This window comes from Xiphophorus maculatus, chromosome 22 (assembly GCF_002775205.1).
Source record: "Xiphophorus maculatus strain JP 163 A chromosome 22, X_maculatus-5.0-male, whole genome shotgun sequence".
Lineage (NCBI taxonomy): Eukaryota > Metazoa > Chordata > Actinopteri > Cyprinodontiformes > Poeciliidae > Xiphophorus > Xiphophorus maculatus.
The window spans coordinates 13,306,781-13,323,358 of NC_036464.1; the positions used below are offsets into that span (position 1 = coordinate 13,306,781).

Here is a 16,578-nt window from a genome sequence, read left to right on the forward strand (position 1 = left end):
CTTAAAACAGCAATAGCTCTTTGGAAAACAAAACAGCGGAAATTACTGGGGGTATAAAGTGTTATAAATAATAATAAGAATAATACTAATGTTCAGGACAGGGCTTAAAATTCCCAGAAATCAATTTTGTTGCCACTTTTCTGAAATTAGTAACGTATCGTTAAGTAAGATTAATGCCAAGCGCCGAAATCTGATTCTTCATTTTAATCAGAATAAACGTACATTTAAATAGCAATTCCCTCGCAATATTTGGAAAACAAATAAAAAAAACAAATGCAAATTCCAAAAAATATGATTTGTACACTCGAAGTAGATATATTAATCTCTTATTGAGGGCACACCACAATAAGGTTTCATTGCTGCATTTTCAAATATCAGTACCCAAGACCCTAACATCTAAGTCAGAAAATAATGCATTCAAACAAAAAATGTTTCTCAACGTTTTGAAAAACTAAAAAAGAGAATATCTGAAAAAAGTTTATTTTTTCTAATCAAAATTATCAATATAAAAATAAAACATGCAACTATCCAAGGCGGTATTAAATATTGTAATTCTTTACAACACAAACCTAAGTTTTGGGGTTGTAAAATTGGGAATTTAAACCTTTAAAATATAATTGGGTTGTCACATTTCTGTTCAGATTAGGGTTTTCATCACAATTTAGTTAAAAAAATAGAAATAAAAAACCCCCAAAACACTGATTACTTCAATCTTTTAAAATAAACTTTATATCATTTTTTTTTTAAAAAAAACCTTTCATAAAATTTTTTACTTAAATTCTATTTTGTTGCAATATTTTCAGAATATCAACATGTGATCTTTAACCACAAATCACACATAAGACACACACACACACACTAAACAAACTGACAAAATGTAGCCACAGAAATATTTAGGTGTGTAAAACTAAGCATCTCTGATCACCCTTTCAGTTTCGACATTATAGATTGATAATTTAAAAAAATAGTGAAACAAAGACACAAACCAGGATCTTTATATGATTTATTAGTTTAATGTTATCTTACATAGAAATTTGTACAGAAATAAACACACAGTCACTTTAATGACTCCCATCCCCAAACCTGAACTGTATGGTCTGAGGGATTTCTGCAACTGGCAAAACAAAAAAAAATCACAAGCATCAAACTGTAAAATATCCTCTTGGAAGAGTCAAGAAACTAAAAACCAACTTCATTTGCAGAAGAGCAGATCTGTTAGCTAGTTTCATTCCTTGTTGACCAGTGGGACATCTCTGTCCAACAAGGGGTTAACATTTCTTTCCACTAAAACAGAATGGAAGCAATTTTCAAAAATAATATACAAAACCTTTTTATACTTCACAAATGATATTTACAAACCATCTAAGCACAACACTTTTATGCATGTAGTTCAAAGTGGCATGCTTCCTCTTTTATGTAACATCAGAGGCAACTGTAACCAATGTCAGCCACAGCTAATCCAACACACCTCATGCACGTTACGACTGTACAGGTTGGAAACGTCACATTGACAGGCAGCTGCGGGACAGCAACCGCTGATCTTCATTTAACCAACAAAACTCGCCTGTTATTAGACAAAATGTTTCACTAAAAAGAAAAGCTATACATTTGCAGAAACAAATGGAAATGAGTCGGAACAGGAAACAATCAACACACGGGTAGAAAAAGGCCAACAGTAATTTAGCTACAGTTTTAAAGCTGCAGCTGAAACACATGGAACCACCAACAGAGGCTCGTCTGAGATTACATTCATTTGAATGAAAGTATGAGATTTCAGAGGTTAATGTAAAGCAGTGATTAAATAACTTAAAGTGTACAACAGACAGTTTAACTACAGTAGAAGTGAAGTATTTTTAACCAATGCACCTAAACCCAAAGGCTACTGAAACTTAAAATATTTTGGTCCCAATGATGCATTTTAATTTCTTTCAAAAAAAATAAAAATCACGACAGGGGGGAATCAAGTAGATATTCCACTGCAATTAGGAAAAAACTCAATGCACATATCTTAATAATCTCTAGAAAAGCATAAGCAAACTAAAAAAAAAAAAAACGTGAGAAAAATAATGGAAAGCAAGCCCCAGAAAATGCTACAGATTTTTAAATTAAATGAATAATCAAACATGAAGATCTAATGAGTAATTGCTGGAGGGGAGTGAAGCAAAGAAAAAACAACAACAAAAAATGAGTAGCAAACTGTAAACATGTAGAAGCTTTTCTATTGCTTAGCAAATGTTAGCAGCTACTTGGGCAAAAATTCAAAGAACCCCTTGGCTAATTTTCATCAACACTTTCTTAGATGTTCAGGTTTTCATCTCCCAGTAGACATGTAGAAAAAAAAAATTAACACAAGGCATTCTTTTAGCACCTCTTTTCCTGTTTGACGTCTAACTCCCGTCAACATCTTTATTGTGTAATTACAAAATAGGCTGAAAACAGAAGGCTGAAAGTTGTATAACAGCCCAAGTTAGGAGCCACCTTTTTTCTCATAGCTGCAGCTGTTTACGATCATCTTCTTTTTCAGAGGGATGATGAATGGAGGGATGGATGTAGTGGCAAGTCTTGGAGTCCTACTAGAACAGTCCTAGGGGCCACATTTGATGTTACTACGTGGGAGTGGCTAGAGACCTCTTATTGGATGTTTCTGCTCTTGAACTGCCAAATCCAACTGAGCTACACCCATTAAGGGTGGATTATGGTTTCTGTGCGATTCTTGTGCTTGTTTACACAAAATCCAAACATCACAGCACATCCTGGGGCGAGCCCGAATTTAATGGCAGTATAAAAATAACCAAAGTTTTATCCACATGAAGGTACTAAAAATGCTTAAGGTGTGTTGACTCGAGCTTGCTCTGTCACTGTGCGTTTCTTCAGAGGCTGCGTCCCATAATGATGACATCTTTGGGAAAGCCGTCCATTTTGGCCACTTCAAAACATCCCAGTTTACTGTAGAACTCCAACATTCGTTTATCAGTCTGACGAACTTTACAGAAAGCACCATGGGAACCTAAGAGGAAGGAGAAAGAAAAGACTAATCATGTGACAACCACAGATTTTGATGTATTCTGATAGAAATGTATTTGAACAGATCAAAGATGTGTAAGTGGCGTGGCAGAAATTGTGGTTTTCAAAAAATATTAAAAGTGTGGCATGGACTTGTATTCAGTCACTCTGAGTCAGTATTTTGTAGAACCACCTGTGGAAAGTGATTTTGGGGAACATCTCTACCAACTTTGGCCACCAAGAGCCTGAAACTGAGTCAGACTGAGTGGCTGAACTTGAGCTATTTGGCCTAAAATGAAGTTTTACAATTACAAACATAACATAACTCAAAACACACACATTTTGACCCTGTGAATTCCTACACTACACTGAAAAACATACAGGCAGGCCAATCTTCATTAATCTGCATTAATCTAGCTGCTACTTACCATTGGCCTTAAGAGAAGATAACAAACATCCCATCATGCTTTTGGCCACACTGGGGTCAGTGACTTTGGCGTGAATGTCCACCTTGATGAGAGATGGGAAATTGGACAGGAAAGACTCCGGTAGACCCTCCTCCTCCTCATGAAAACTCAGAATCATCTTCTACAGAAATGAAACATAGACCATGCAATATAGTCAATAACAGGAGACACTGTGCTGCAGGATGCCAATCCAGATGAAGTGAGATCGTACCTCGGCCTCAGACAGATCCTTTTCACAGTCTGGTTTGTGGTATTTCTCCTGCATGAAGGGAATCCAGCTCGACTTGCACTTCTTGATGAAAGGCTTCACATCTACAGTGCCGAGAGCGTAACCACAGATCCCCTGGTCATCTTCCAGTACGAACCCATAGTCTGAGCTCACTGTCAGCAGTCCTCCAACTAGCCTGCAATCAGATGCTTGGTTACTTACAACTACTTGTAGGTTTCAGTCAAAGGTTGATGACAACTTTCATACTGATGTTTTACCTGTCCCCAATGAGGTCAGGTTCCCCCTCAGTGAATGGCTCATCTTCCATCCCTTCGCAGTACATTTCCTTACAGATTTTGTAAACTGAAGCCTGAGAGAGAAGCAGACACAGCGATCACTTAAGCTTCTCAGAGGAAGCCGGCTAATTGCTACTAGAGCTAATGATTATTTCAGTCATCTCTATTCAAGCTATTATTCCGATGACTAATCAAGTAATTAGCTCGATTAGTCATCTGAAATTGGCACATTCTGCAGTTTTTTCATTTGACCACTTAAGTTTATTTTATGCAATATTAGAAATGCATGCAAAAATGCATTTAAACAATTTGCTTTTTAAACAAACATTAAATAAACATTTTATTGTCTAACGCAAAGCAACATAGCATAGCATTTCTTTCAAAAATGATTGATCATTTGTAGCAAAGGATGCATTTGCAGGTAAATATTTCCACGAGTCAATATAGGGCAGGGTCAATCTATTGACAACAATTTTGATTAATAATTGGATAGATAATTGGTACTAAATAGTATTTGATATAGAATTTGAAACAGGTAAAGCTAAAACTCTGTCACCTGAGGAGTTCTAGGTAGAACAAATCTACAGACAAAGAATTTTATCTGGAATGTGAAAGGTATGTAACTTTGTCTTAATTACTGCTCTGAGGGTGTTGTTCTTCCAGTCAATGGCATGTTTTAGACTCTGAATGCTCCAGTTAATGATTATTTGATTACTAAATTAGTTATTTCAATAACCAATAAGCTGCAAAAATAAGGAAATCAAATCCCATCGTTATCCAAACTGTTTGGCACCCTGAAGTTATCTGTTAAATATTTTTTCAACAATTGATTACATTTGACCAATCGTTCCTATTTCACCAGTACAACAGTATCTTACAGATTGCTGAGCAAATAACTACAGAAATGTGGCACACCAAAGTACGGCTACAATCAAAGGGACATTACCTCATCTTTGGGATAGTATGGCCTTATGGTATAGATTTTGGAGGTTGGCAAAGAAGGTGGAGGCTGGTAGAAAAGATCGTTTGCCCCATCTATTGGCAACAATCTCTGTGGGTATCAAAACAAAGAGGTTCAGTCTAACAGAGAACAGGCAGTCTGTTGCTTCGGCTGACTGCCTAACTGTGCATTTGCCAAGTCGTGCCACTGTCAACCCAAAACGAACCGCAAAAGACAACAAAGGACTTTGAAAGTTAAGATTAATCAATGACCCAGAGTTCCTTGTTGGTCTGACAGTGGACAACTAGAGCAAACACCACATTTTTTTCTAACTTTTTCCTTGGAGCAGAGAAAAACACAAGTGTTTGCAAACACAGTGAAGTGAGGGTTTCGTTTTGGTCTGACTAAGGCTTTACTGGCTGAAGGAGATGCTCCTTTCCCATTGGTAAGGCATCGCAATATTACGCTTGCGCAGGACCCTCCTGTTGAGAAAAATAATGATGCTGGCGCAGAAATATGGAGAACTCCAAGAAAAAAAACCAGAGGGGTGGAAATCAAATAAGAGTCCTTTTGCTCAACAGCATACCAAATGGAAGTGGTGTTTTAGAGAGGAGGCTGGTGTGTTTAATCTTGGAGTTCTCCCTTTGAACAAACGCTTGCGTACTCGCTTGCGCTGCGATGCTTTTTGCGCGTGCGCTCGCAAACACAGGGGTCTTTTTTATTTATAATTTTTTTGCGCTGTGCTTTCCTGCAAAGAAACAACATGTCATGAAAATAAAACCTAGCCATGCTCGCTTGCGCCGCGTGCGCCAGGGAAAAACAGCATCTCCTTTGGCAGCTGCTGAAAGAAACTAGAAGACATCAACCAGAAAATGCCACGCCAAAAAGAAATTCAACGGCTTTAGGCTCTTTTATGAAATGAGGGAAAATTGCCATTCCACCCATAGAGTCTGATAACTCTCCAAAGTTAAAAACCTGGATGTTACAAGATTAGTTTGTTACGTTCAGCTCACCTTTGACAGACCAAACCTCATCATACCTGCGCACATTTACCATCGTCTTCCACAGCACGGTTTTTTTTTTATTGCCATTATTTCGGTGCATTAGATACCTGGAACTCTCCTGCTAGACCTCCCCTAAAGGCCCAGGACTCTTGTTCTCCTTTAGGGAATTGTGCTGAGGACTGACTACGACACCCTGTTAGGAGCAGAGCCAAGCGGACATTGTTACCACAGGATGGGGCTCTGATACAGATGAAAGGAGTGGGGAATGAAGGGGGCAATATGTAATATAAATTATTTTTTTTTTATCATTAAAACATAAAATGGAATAAATTAGTGGTGCATAAAAATATTTCAATGATGTGATGGGGTTCAGGCATCTAAATCTCATGTTTGTGGAATTATGGTGAAACTCAAAAGCAAGATTATGTGTTTAGCAATTAAATTAACCAGCTATAAATCTCAGTCTGCAGGTTATCTGCTCATTTTCTTAATCTCCTCCAACCTTTGTGTGTAAAGAAAGGTAATACTCCTCCTGCCAATGGAACATACTGACCAACAGTGGGATAAACTATTCTGTCTATGGCTCACAACAGAAAGCTTTAGCTGCCATCACCCCACTGATCTTAGCACCCCGTGTGAAGTCACATTCTCATTTTATCTGCCTTGTCACATGACGGGGGGAGCACGAGTCATTAAAAACCAGGAAGACTGAACGAGAGGAACTCAGCACACTCCCAGAGTTAAAGGGCCTCTCAGTTTTATATTAAAAGCCACAGATAAAACAACTCAAAGTGGAAAAAAAAGAAGACAATAAAAATAAAAGATAACTATGGGGTCAAAACACAGCAGAGAAAGCGTATATCTAAAGCACGCATGATCCTTTAACAGATTGAATAAAACAGCTGCTAACGAAGTCTGAACCTGGTTGACAAGAAGCCCTGTCATGTGACCAGTCAAATACAGCGCGCGTGCAGGATGCCTAACCCTGCTTTACACATGAACCTCATACTGATCAAAACAATGTCCTGGGAAGAGCTGACAGCACAGCACGCAGATGCACCCGCATGAAGGAACCCTGAACTGAACATTACTCACTTATTTTTAAGAAAAAAAAAGACAAAAAAAGCTCAATCTCTGTGGATTTACCTCCACCAGAATTACCTGGATCAGCAGAATGTAAACAAGAAGCAGGAGTGACTGCTTGTTTTGAATCCAGATACTGTGGATGTGAGCTTACTTCCTCCATTTAGAAAAGTATAAATTTAATGTTGAGGCCAAAACTCAAGTTCCTCTGGGCAGGTGCATCAGGCTGGTCTGAGAGTTTATTTAGGCCTACTGACAGAAACAAAAAACAAGTTAGGAAGATGCCGCTAAAGAGAGAAATTTTTGGAGTTAACCACTGGAATTCAAGCTTAAAAATCGCTGCGCAGGATGTGACTTCATCCGGAGGGTTGTTTCCTTTCCTCCAATTCAATCGTTTTACATAAACAAATTTGGTTTGAGAAAAAAAAAATTTTACGCTCAAATTCAAACATGAACAAAGGAAAGAGACAACGCCTGTATTGTGCATACATCGGCCACTGTCGATCCAATAGCAGTAGAAACTTGTACTGTGGATTCTTCCATCTGTACATAGTGAAGGGAGAAAACAGTAGAAAATAGTTATTAGTAGGTGTTCTTAGTACAACATTTAGGGAGATTGTGACTAAGTGCCGGCTGCAAGGCTTCCATCAAGGGAAATTCATGTCAACTGATGAGACAACTTGTGTATGGTAACAAACAAACATAGCATTAAGAAACTGCGCAACATGGCAGCAGATAAAAATCGAATTAAATAAATATGGAGACCGATTTTCTCAGTGTCTCTGGCTTATAGAAAAGTATGTCCATTTTAGGTAAAGTCAGACATGTAATGTGTGAAGTGAAGCCTTTTTCCAGAGCAGGTTTTGCTGCCTGCTGTGTTCTGTTGGTTAGGATCCCAGCTTTACAAAGTAGCTGAACAGGGAAGAAACCTGTGAATGAAACTGGGTTACAGGAAGTAACCTACAGGCCATGCTGGTGCTTCGGGGTAATCAATGCAACTCTGAAAGAATGAGACATCGGATGCCACTCAAACTGTATCCAGTGTTTAACCGCACACAAGTGCGGAGAGGCACGTCTGCTGCCACGGCAGGAGACCACCTCCTTTCCTTAAAGGTTGACGATAAAAATCAGGCATGAGCCGGTCGTTGCTACGACGGCTTATCATTGCTGTGAAAAATTATAGCGTGTACACTCAGATTTCCCCCAGAGAAATGCAGTGCTGACCCTCCCCCACCTAATCCTGATATCACCAGCTGGCTATAGAATTAAAAAACCTCTCCCTCATTTACAGGAAAGACAAAATCATTTGCGTGGAAATATTTCTAATTTAAAAAAGCGTGGACAGTGATTGTGTTTAACTAAAGGAGGACCACATCTCTCTCATTAGATACCACTGCTTAAGAACTACATTTGGCAAGCTACAAGCAGGATTTCTTCTCTACCTAAGCAGATTATTAATTATATAGCTAATTTGTGTTATACTTGTGCTATTTCACAAATAAAATAAAAAAAAATAAAAATAAAATATACATTTCAGGTTAGTAAACATCTAAGTTATACTACTTTTAGCTGGTGTTCTGATTGTATAAATATAACAATTGGTTAAATTTTTTTAGTAGTAGGATTGATTATTGATTTTCTGTATTTTTATGCAAGTTTCAGTATCTTTACTGCGAGCGTCTCATACCGGCCCATGCCTAATACAGACTGCGGTAACAAATCAGGTGATAATCATCATCCACCTAGCGGCCTCGTCTCTGAGGCAATTTTGCAAAATATTTTCAGTAATATCTCAAATATTTTCAGCTAAAACACTTCAGATATGTTTGAGTTTATTTTTCTCTATGCACCAGAATGGCCTTCAACAATGAGTCAGTCAACTTGCTCTCCAAGCTCGCGTGCGCGCCAGGGCATGAAACAGGGGGGATAGGGATTTCCCCTATGCCCGACCCCACAGACAGAAATGGAGGCAAGTGTGCCTGAGTGGGAATGTAGCAGTGACTGGACACACAGCAAGCAGCAGTAACCCTGTAGTGGTATTATCTATACTGTATATCGTAAATGTTGAACTTTTTGTTGGATAAACAGGGAGGCTGCTAGCAGTGCAAGCGGCATTCAGTCGGACGTAAAAACATGTAAATTACAGAAAACAATCAACATGTGTTCAAAAGGAGGAATTCTTTGATGCATTCTGCTTAATCTATGCCAAACTGATCTAACAGGATCTTTGATTGCTTATAGAACTAACTTCAGATTATTGTGATGTACAAATGTTTTGTGAATATGCTCAAATTTAAAAATTTAAATAAACCTCACTTATTGAATCTACACTCCTAATCAATAACTGATCTAAGTGTTTGCTCCATTAAATCTAATTTTCTGAAAGTTTCTTTTAACAAATACGTGTTTGTGTATACATATTAGATGCTAAGCTACTTTTTTTTTTTTTTTTGCCAAGATGAAGAGGCCCCAAAGCTCCTCAATACGTACCGAGCCACAGGACAAAAGACTTGACCATAGACATCATGCTCTTGATGTCCCAGATGTAAGGGTAGAGGTCGAACAGGATGGTGCGGTTGGCTGTGTTGGACAGCCGTGTGAACATGTGGATAACGGAGCAGCACATGTCTTGAAACTTCTCCGCCCGCAGCTGCCATTCAGCCACCTGAATTTAAAGATCCAGAAAGATAATAAATACTCGTTGTTAATCATAAGGGGTTCATTAATGCTCGATTTGGGATGTGAAATCGCAGCTCAATTAATTGGCCTGTCTTCCTTAGGTAACTGTTTAATACCAATAGGTTTTATAAACAGAATCAATCTGCTTTGTGTTGGTTTGATCTGATCTGGAGATTAATTAAATCGGCTTGTCTTTGTTGTTATTTGTGTTTGAACTCAACTGTACTGAATTCATTTTGTGAAAACTACAGCATAAATTTGACGATTTCTTGTTTCGACTTTTTCACAGAAAATATATAATTCTGGTTTAATATACGACAGTGAAATTTTTCCTCAAATATAGCTTAAATAATTAAAGGGTTGATCTTTCTGTTGTTTATACCTGTGTTTTTTCACTGTAACGAGCTAAAGTGTCATTACACAAAAATAACAGGTGACTTAATATGAGGGGAGCTGTTTAAACAAACAAGAATGGCTCAACACTGTGCAAGCATCCAGTTTACCATCATACCAACACCACCCAATGGACACTGAGGGTAGTACACATCCACCATTTTGTTTTCAACTCCATTACCAGCTGGTTCAGTTAATAATGCACCTCAGTTCTCACACAGATGTCTCTCTCTTCAGAACAGTCCAACTTAGAGAATAATCTCACCTTTTCACTTTCTTTTCTCTTACAGTTGACGCTGACGACGCTGCTGTTGGCTCTCAACCAGTTGAACTCCTTTAGCATCTGTGTGGCCTTGGGTCCATGTTCGTAAGGCAGGTAAAAGAGCTCAGCCAGGAGACACAGGTCCTCGAGTGTTGGAGGTTCTGGTGTGAACAGAGGCTTCTCGATGGGGCTGGGCACATACGGATCCTGACGATTAAAAAAAGAAAAGAAAAAAAATAAAGAAAATTTGAATTTAGAAGTTTATTCTGCAATACTTTTATCTTAAACTTCAAATATAAGGAATCTTAGTACCTGTTTGAGTTGATCATCTGTCTGCATAGGAGCAATATCACTCCCAGAATCCTCCTGGATTGACTCTTCTGGGGACTTGGATTCAGCCAGACTCTCCTTGTCTGTATCCATGGGCTTCAGGTCCTCTGCCATTTTGTAAGTCAAGATGGGAGCGACGTCTTTCTCTTCTGGATCGGCTTCTGCCTCTTGCTCATCCAGCTTCTCTACCACCATCTCCATTGGCTCCTCATCTGAATCCTTCTTTTCCACATCCACCTGCATAGACACAGTAAATCATACAATATTTTTTTTTCGAAAAGCACCAGAAAACAACAGTTTAATGAGACGGGCGGAGGGATGAGAAATGATAAAGTATTATTTCATGATACAAACAACTTTGTTCATCGTTAAGCATGAATAATTATTAGAATTAACTATACAACTATTTAAATCTCACCTCTTCTACCTCTTCAACTGTTTTTGAAAAGGAGTGTGGGAGGGGATCGAGGAGGAGAGGGGGCATTGCAGGAGACATAATGGGCTGCTGGAACACAGTAGTGACTGACGTGGAGGAGCAAAGGGACGGAGCTGTCATGGAAGATACATCAATGGCCGTGCTTTTGGCACCACTCTGAGGCACCTGTCGGCCTGAAGGAGCACAGGGTTAATCCACTGGGTTTTCACTTAAAAAACATGGCACCTAAAATATTTATTGGGATTGCTCTTACTGTTGTATTGGAGAGGCACACTGAATTCTGCAAGCCACTCTGTCAGAGCGAGCTTTAAAGCGAGCTGTGGGCTGTAGAGCATGTCTGTCTCCAGCTCCTCATCACTGCCTTCATTCTCAAGCTTGATCTGGATGGACACAGTGCTGTCCTCACCGTCAGCTGGTCCAGAGAGAGAAGCAAATTAATAACTTACAAGCATTATGCTACATCATCACAATTTCATATTGGTAAAGAGTTCACACAGAAGTTTAATTTAACTTCAAAACATTCCTATGTGTAAGGAAAGGACAAAATTATTTTTCAAATCTACCACTGTGGACCTGTCAGAGATAATAAAAGTGGGTGGATGGGAGACCCTAAACAAACTTCAGATTATTTAAAGCAAATTTCTTCCAATTCCAAAATACCTTGAGTAGAAATCATTTTTAGGATCTAAACCAAACCTGTTTAAGAGCAACTGTTTTCTTTGGCATGAGTGCACATTTAATAGGATTATCTAATCCTGTTCTGCAGACTTCAGAATAATTCTAAGTATTTGTATCCTTATCCAAACTTGTAAAATTGAGAGAAATGTAACTTTTCAAAGCTGCATAGCAACTCTCAGTGTAATATTTTTCATGCTGAGATTGCTGCTTTGGCTCATACTTACTCATGACCACATCTTTGCGAACCCCGTTCATGTTAGACTTGTACCAGGTGGCCAAAGTGTGAATTGGGACAAAATTGGATTCAAACTCGCAGTTGGGGTTGGTGAGGACTCCCTTCAGCCGGGGGATGAGCTCAGTGGAACGGCCCTTGTACGGACCTAAAAAGAGCCTCTTTTGGTCGTAATCATTGGCATGAATATTGTCCCAAATAACAGGGGCTCTTCTCAGGATCTTTGACACCTCTTCAATGGACTCCACTGGGATGTCTTTAGAAACTACTTTGGGACCTACAGATAGTACAGGACATTAAAATAGTCAATTTTATTCCGCAACTATAATACCAATGAGATTTAGCTGAACTAATGGAATGATGCTCATATGACAGGACACTTTTACACTCACCTGTCCACAGCACATCAATGCTAGGCAGGAGTTTCTCTCCAACTGTGCGGAGGTAGGGGGATTGCGAGACACTTGGGTAGCAGAATGTTCCACAGTACTCTGTATTTCAGCAAAGAAGAAAATAATTAAATAAATGATAATAGAGGCATTGAGAATTGTATAAAATTGCAAAGAAAAATGGAGTACCTGTGGGGCAAAACAAGAAGGTTTCAGGCTCTCCAAGGTACTGGTAGATTTCATTAGTTAGAGAAACCTGAGCATGAGCAAAAGAGCTGAATACTTCTTTGTCAGCAGGGCACATGTTGTGGTCAATATCGTCAAAAAGTAAGGCAAAGGATTTGCAGCCAAAATGAGTAACCTGAGGGAGGGAAAGAAAAGATGGCAGGCATTAAATCAAAGAAATGAATTTGTAGTACATTAGGGATGTGCCCATAATTAAGATTTTATTCCAGTGTTAAAATATTTCAATACCTGATCAAGTTTTCTTTTAAGTGCAGAAACCTCTTTCTGATTAGAGAACGTTATGTCTAATCCAGGGGAAATGGCATATATAAACTCTATTCCATGCTCCTTGGCAGCACTAACTAAAGTCATGAGTTGTTCTGCAAAACAGATTAGATACATTTTTTTTTAGAAAAAACAAATACACACAGTTAACAACTATGATTCATGTTTCTTAAGCACAACTTTTTTATGTTATGGACATAAAGAGAAATTTATGGAGAAATTTAGTCAAAAATATTCACCTGCTTCTTCCACTGAATACAGTTCTCTCCAGAACATTCTGTGCTTGTAGTCATCTTTAGGTGCATAAAGATATGTGTTCAGCCCCCACTTCTGTTGCCTGTGTAATTTGGTAATGTAGACCAATCAGTGCCATAATCCAAAATTACCTATTATTTTATTAACACCTTTAATTAATAGAATGCACATTACCTTCTGAACAGCTCTTTTCTCTGTTCCATAGTCCATGGACGCCCGTAAAAGCCTACATAGAGAAAACATATAATGAGTTTCAATGCGGTCTTCTTTCCATTTCAAGTCACATTAGCAGCATATTTTGACCCCCAAGGCTGCCATATTAAACAACTTACCCCTCAGATATGAATTATAGCTGGAAAGGACATTAAAGCTGCATGCACACATGCTAATTCTGGCTTCCCATTTGATTGTATTTTACTAGACTATTTTACAGCCTTTTGGTATTCTCAAATCTATAATACCTTGAAATGAAGTCTGGATTGGACTACCTAAATTAATGTAGAGGCAAAAAAGGTCCAAAAGCATGATCTATGATCATCTAAAGGCCAAAATGTTGTCCAAATGCCCCCATTTTATAGGTCTTCTATGAGTTGGGGAGGGGGGTAAAGCTTTCATGGGCAGAGTGAAAGACAATGGAATAAACCTGAATGTAACTCGACCTACAATATCTTCCATTTCCCATGAATCACGATTTTATCTTGTAGACGATAAATGATTAAATTTGGAATATCTATCTTTTTACTGCATTTTTTTTTCCAATAAGCGATCAATTTAGATTCCAGAGCTTTCCAGACTGAGCTGAAACCCTGGATGGTGAGCATGCATTTGGTGCAAGCAAAGAAAAAAAAAAAACATTCAACTCAGTGTATGTTAATGTCACATTCACAGTCTCATTAAAATTTAATCTACCTGCCTCCGGGAACACATCATTGTTATAATGATAAATTACAAAGAGCATCTTATCACTCCAGCATTTCTATGTTCAATCTCTCACTGTTTACAGATAATAAAAAAACAAACAATTTAATATAGATAGCATTTTTATATTTAGTCATCATTACCTTCGACTACACCACTAATGAATTTTCTGTGGCCCGTCGTTTCCACTACGATGCTGGAGTCCGCCACTGGGCCCGGGGCCTCCACACAAGCCTCTCCAGAGACTGGGCTGGGGCTCGGTTCAACATCTAACGGAGGAGTGTCTAAAGTCTTGTCTTTTTGAACCATCGTACAAGGGTTTCCTTGACACAATCACAAAATCCGGAGAGAAAAAAAAACAGGCGGCAAACCAAATGCAGGTTTTTTAGCACAAACAGGCACCCCAAAGGAAATGCACCGCGTCACTCTCCGCGTAACGTCGGTAAAGCTCACGGTGTTAGCGACAATATTCTTCACTAAAATTCAAAACTTGCTTTTGCAAAATGTTTCTAAAATTGTTAGCAATTTTAGACCACAAAGAATACTACGAATGTGGACAAATTTATGAAGTAAGAAAAACCCTCGTCCGTCTGTATCCGACTATCCTCTTCGCTTTATGATAAATTTAACCTACTTTTCCTTGGTTCTTCCTGTTTACACCGAGTGCGCATGCTCATGAGACTAGCTCAAACCAGTCAGAACCGGATCTAGGTGACAAAACAGAGCAAAGCTTTTAGGTGTAGAGAGAGCACCTTCTCTGCAGACGCCATTGCAACTGAAGACCCACATTTCTTTTTACATATTTACGTATTTAGATTTAAAAAATAAAAAGATTAAAGATGATATATACATATAAAAAATTGATATAATTTGTTATATTTTTGCAATAAGTAAATCATATGTTGATAGAAAAAAAATTAATTATATTAATCAAAAACTAAAGCTAAGCTGAACAAAAGACTAGGGTTACTAAAAAATTTTCAATATGCCATCATGCTTTAGTTTGTCCATATGTTCAGTGACTGTGTAAATTATCTCCACAGCTTTTTACAGAAACCCCTTACATTCACATTTTAAATACATTATACTATGGTAATAAAATAATTGCAGATTTATACTCTTGGGCAGGTGGAAAAAGCAACAATGCTTTTTTTTTACCCGCCTTATGATTTTAGAAAAGCCTCTATATAGTCCAACACAAATACACAAATAAACATAGGTGCTAGTGTATAAAATAAACATTTAACACCAATTCCCAATATTCTGTTGGTACTTTTGTGGAGTCAACATTACCTAATGCCACATGGACTGAGTTGCTAACATATAGTAAAAACAAGTTGAGTTTGACTGGTCTTACAGGCCAGTAACCTAAGCTTATTTGTGTAGCACATTACAGCTACAAAGCAGTTCAAAGTGCTTTACATGATAAAACGTAATTAAACAAAAAAAACACACTACTATGGCAGAAAGAGAATGAAAAGTTGTAATCCTATATATATATATATATATATATATATATATATATATATATATATATATATATATATATATATATATAAGGTTTTAGCCTTGATAAAGGAACTAAGTGTTTTAGCATTTTTTCAGTTTTCTGGGAGGTTATTCCTAAATAGTGGAACGTAAAAATTCAATGCCACTTCTCCATGTTTGTTTCTGATTCTGGGGATGCAGAGTAGACTTGAACCAATAGAACTGAGTGGTCTGTAAGGTTAATATGATAACAGATCTCTAATGTATTCTGATGCCATGTCTTTCAGCAATTTAAAAACTAACACAAGTATTTTAAAGTCCATACTCTGTGCTACCAGTAGGCATTGTTAAGGACTTTAGAACTGGGGTGATGTGCTCAAAAACTTGAATAAGTTTCTCTAGATCTTCTGGGATATTTGTTTTTTAATCCTGCAAATGTACTTCATGTAATAGATGGCTGACTTTTTGTCCATGTGTGTTTCTGAAGGTTCAGATCTGGGTCCATCACTAAACACAGATTTCAGGCCTAAATAGTGGTTTCCAGTTATAATAGCTAAAGGTGCATGCTGACTCTTGATCATTTCTCTTTAGGTTGAAAATAACTTCAATTTTGTTTCTGTTCAGTTGAAACAAGTTATGGCACATCCACACATTGATTTATTCTGTGCATTTGCTCTATGTTTAAATGGGTTCATAGTCATAATGCAGAGCTGTGTATCATCTGCATAGTTGTAACTAATCTTTTCCCCTTATAATCTGAGGCAACAGAATAATGTAAATATTAAATAAGAGGGGCCCCACAATTAAACTCTGTGGCATCTGCTTGTCACTTCTGTCCACTCCAATGAAAAGTTACCTATTAAATAAAAGTCCCTCTTCTTCAGGGAGGACTCAAACCAATTTAGTACTGTACCAGAGTTCAACCCAGGTCTCAACAATGTTGAACTCTGCACTGAGGTCCTACAGAATCAGCCCTGTGGTTCTTCCACAGTCTGTATCTATGTGGA

At 38.0% G+C, this 16,578-nt stretch overlaps 1 protein-coding gene across 2 annotated transcripts; it reads right to left on the reverse strand.

Annotated features, from left to right (window-relative positions):
• Positions 1-986: 986 nt before the first annotated feature.
• mgea5 (meningioma expressed antigen 5 (hyaluronidase)) lies at positions 987-14,738 on the reverse strand. 2 transcript variants are annotated; one of them, XM_023326988.1, is made up of 19 exons: positions 14,227-14,738; positions 13,340-13,391; positions 13,150-13,247; positions 12,875-13,005; positions 12,590-12,761; positions 12,404-12,502; positions 12,004-12,288; positions 11,355-11,513; positions 11,084-11,274; positions 10,648-10,902; positions 10,339-10,542; positions 9,492-9,666; positions 7,491-7,544; positions 6,026-6,111; positions 4,921-5,025; positions 3,957-4,048; positions 3,682-3,874; positions 3,432-3,591; positions 987-3,007 (listed from the first exon to the last, which is right to left on the reverse strand). In XM_023326988.1, exons 1-19 carry the CDS (start codon positions 14,390-14,392, stop codon positions 2,871-2,873), a joined length of 2,814 nt encoding a protein of 937 aa, XP_023182756.1. In that variant the 5' UTR covers positions 14,393-14,738; the 3' UTR covers positions 987-2,870. The 2 variants fall into 2 exon arrangements, with proteins under 2 accessions (XP_023182756.1, XP_005800468.1); XM_005800411.3 differs by lacking the exon at positions 7,491-7,544.
• Between the last annotated feature and the right edge of the window lie 1,840 nt (positions 14,739-16,578).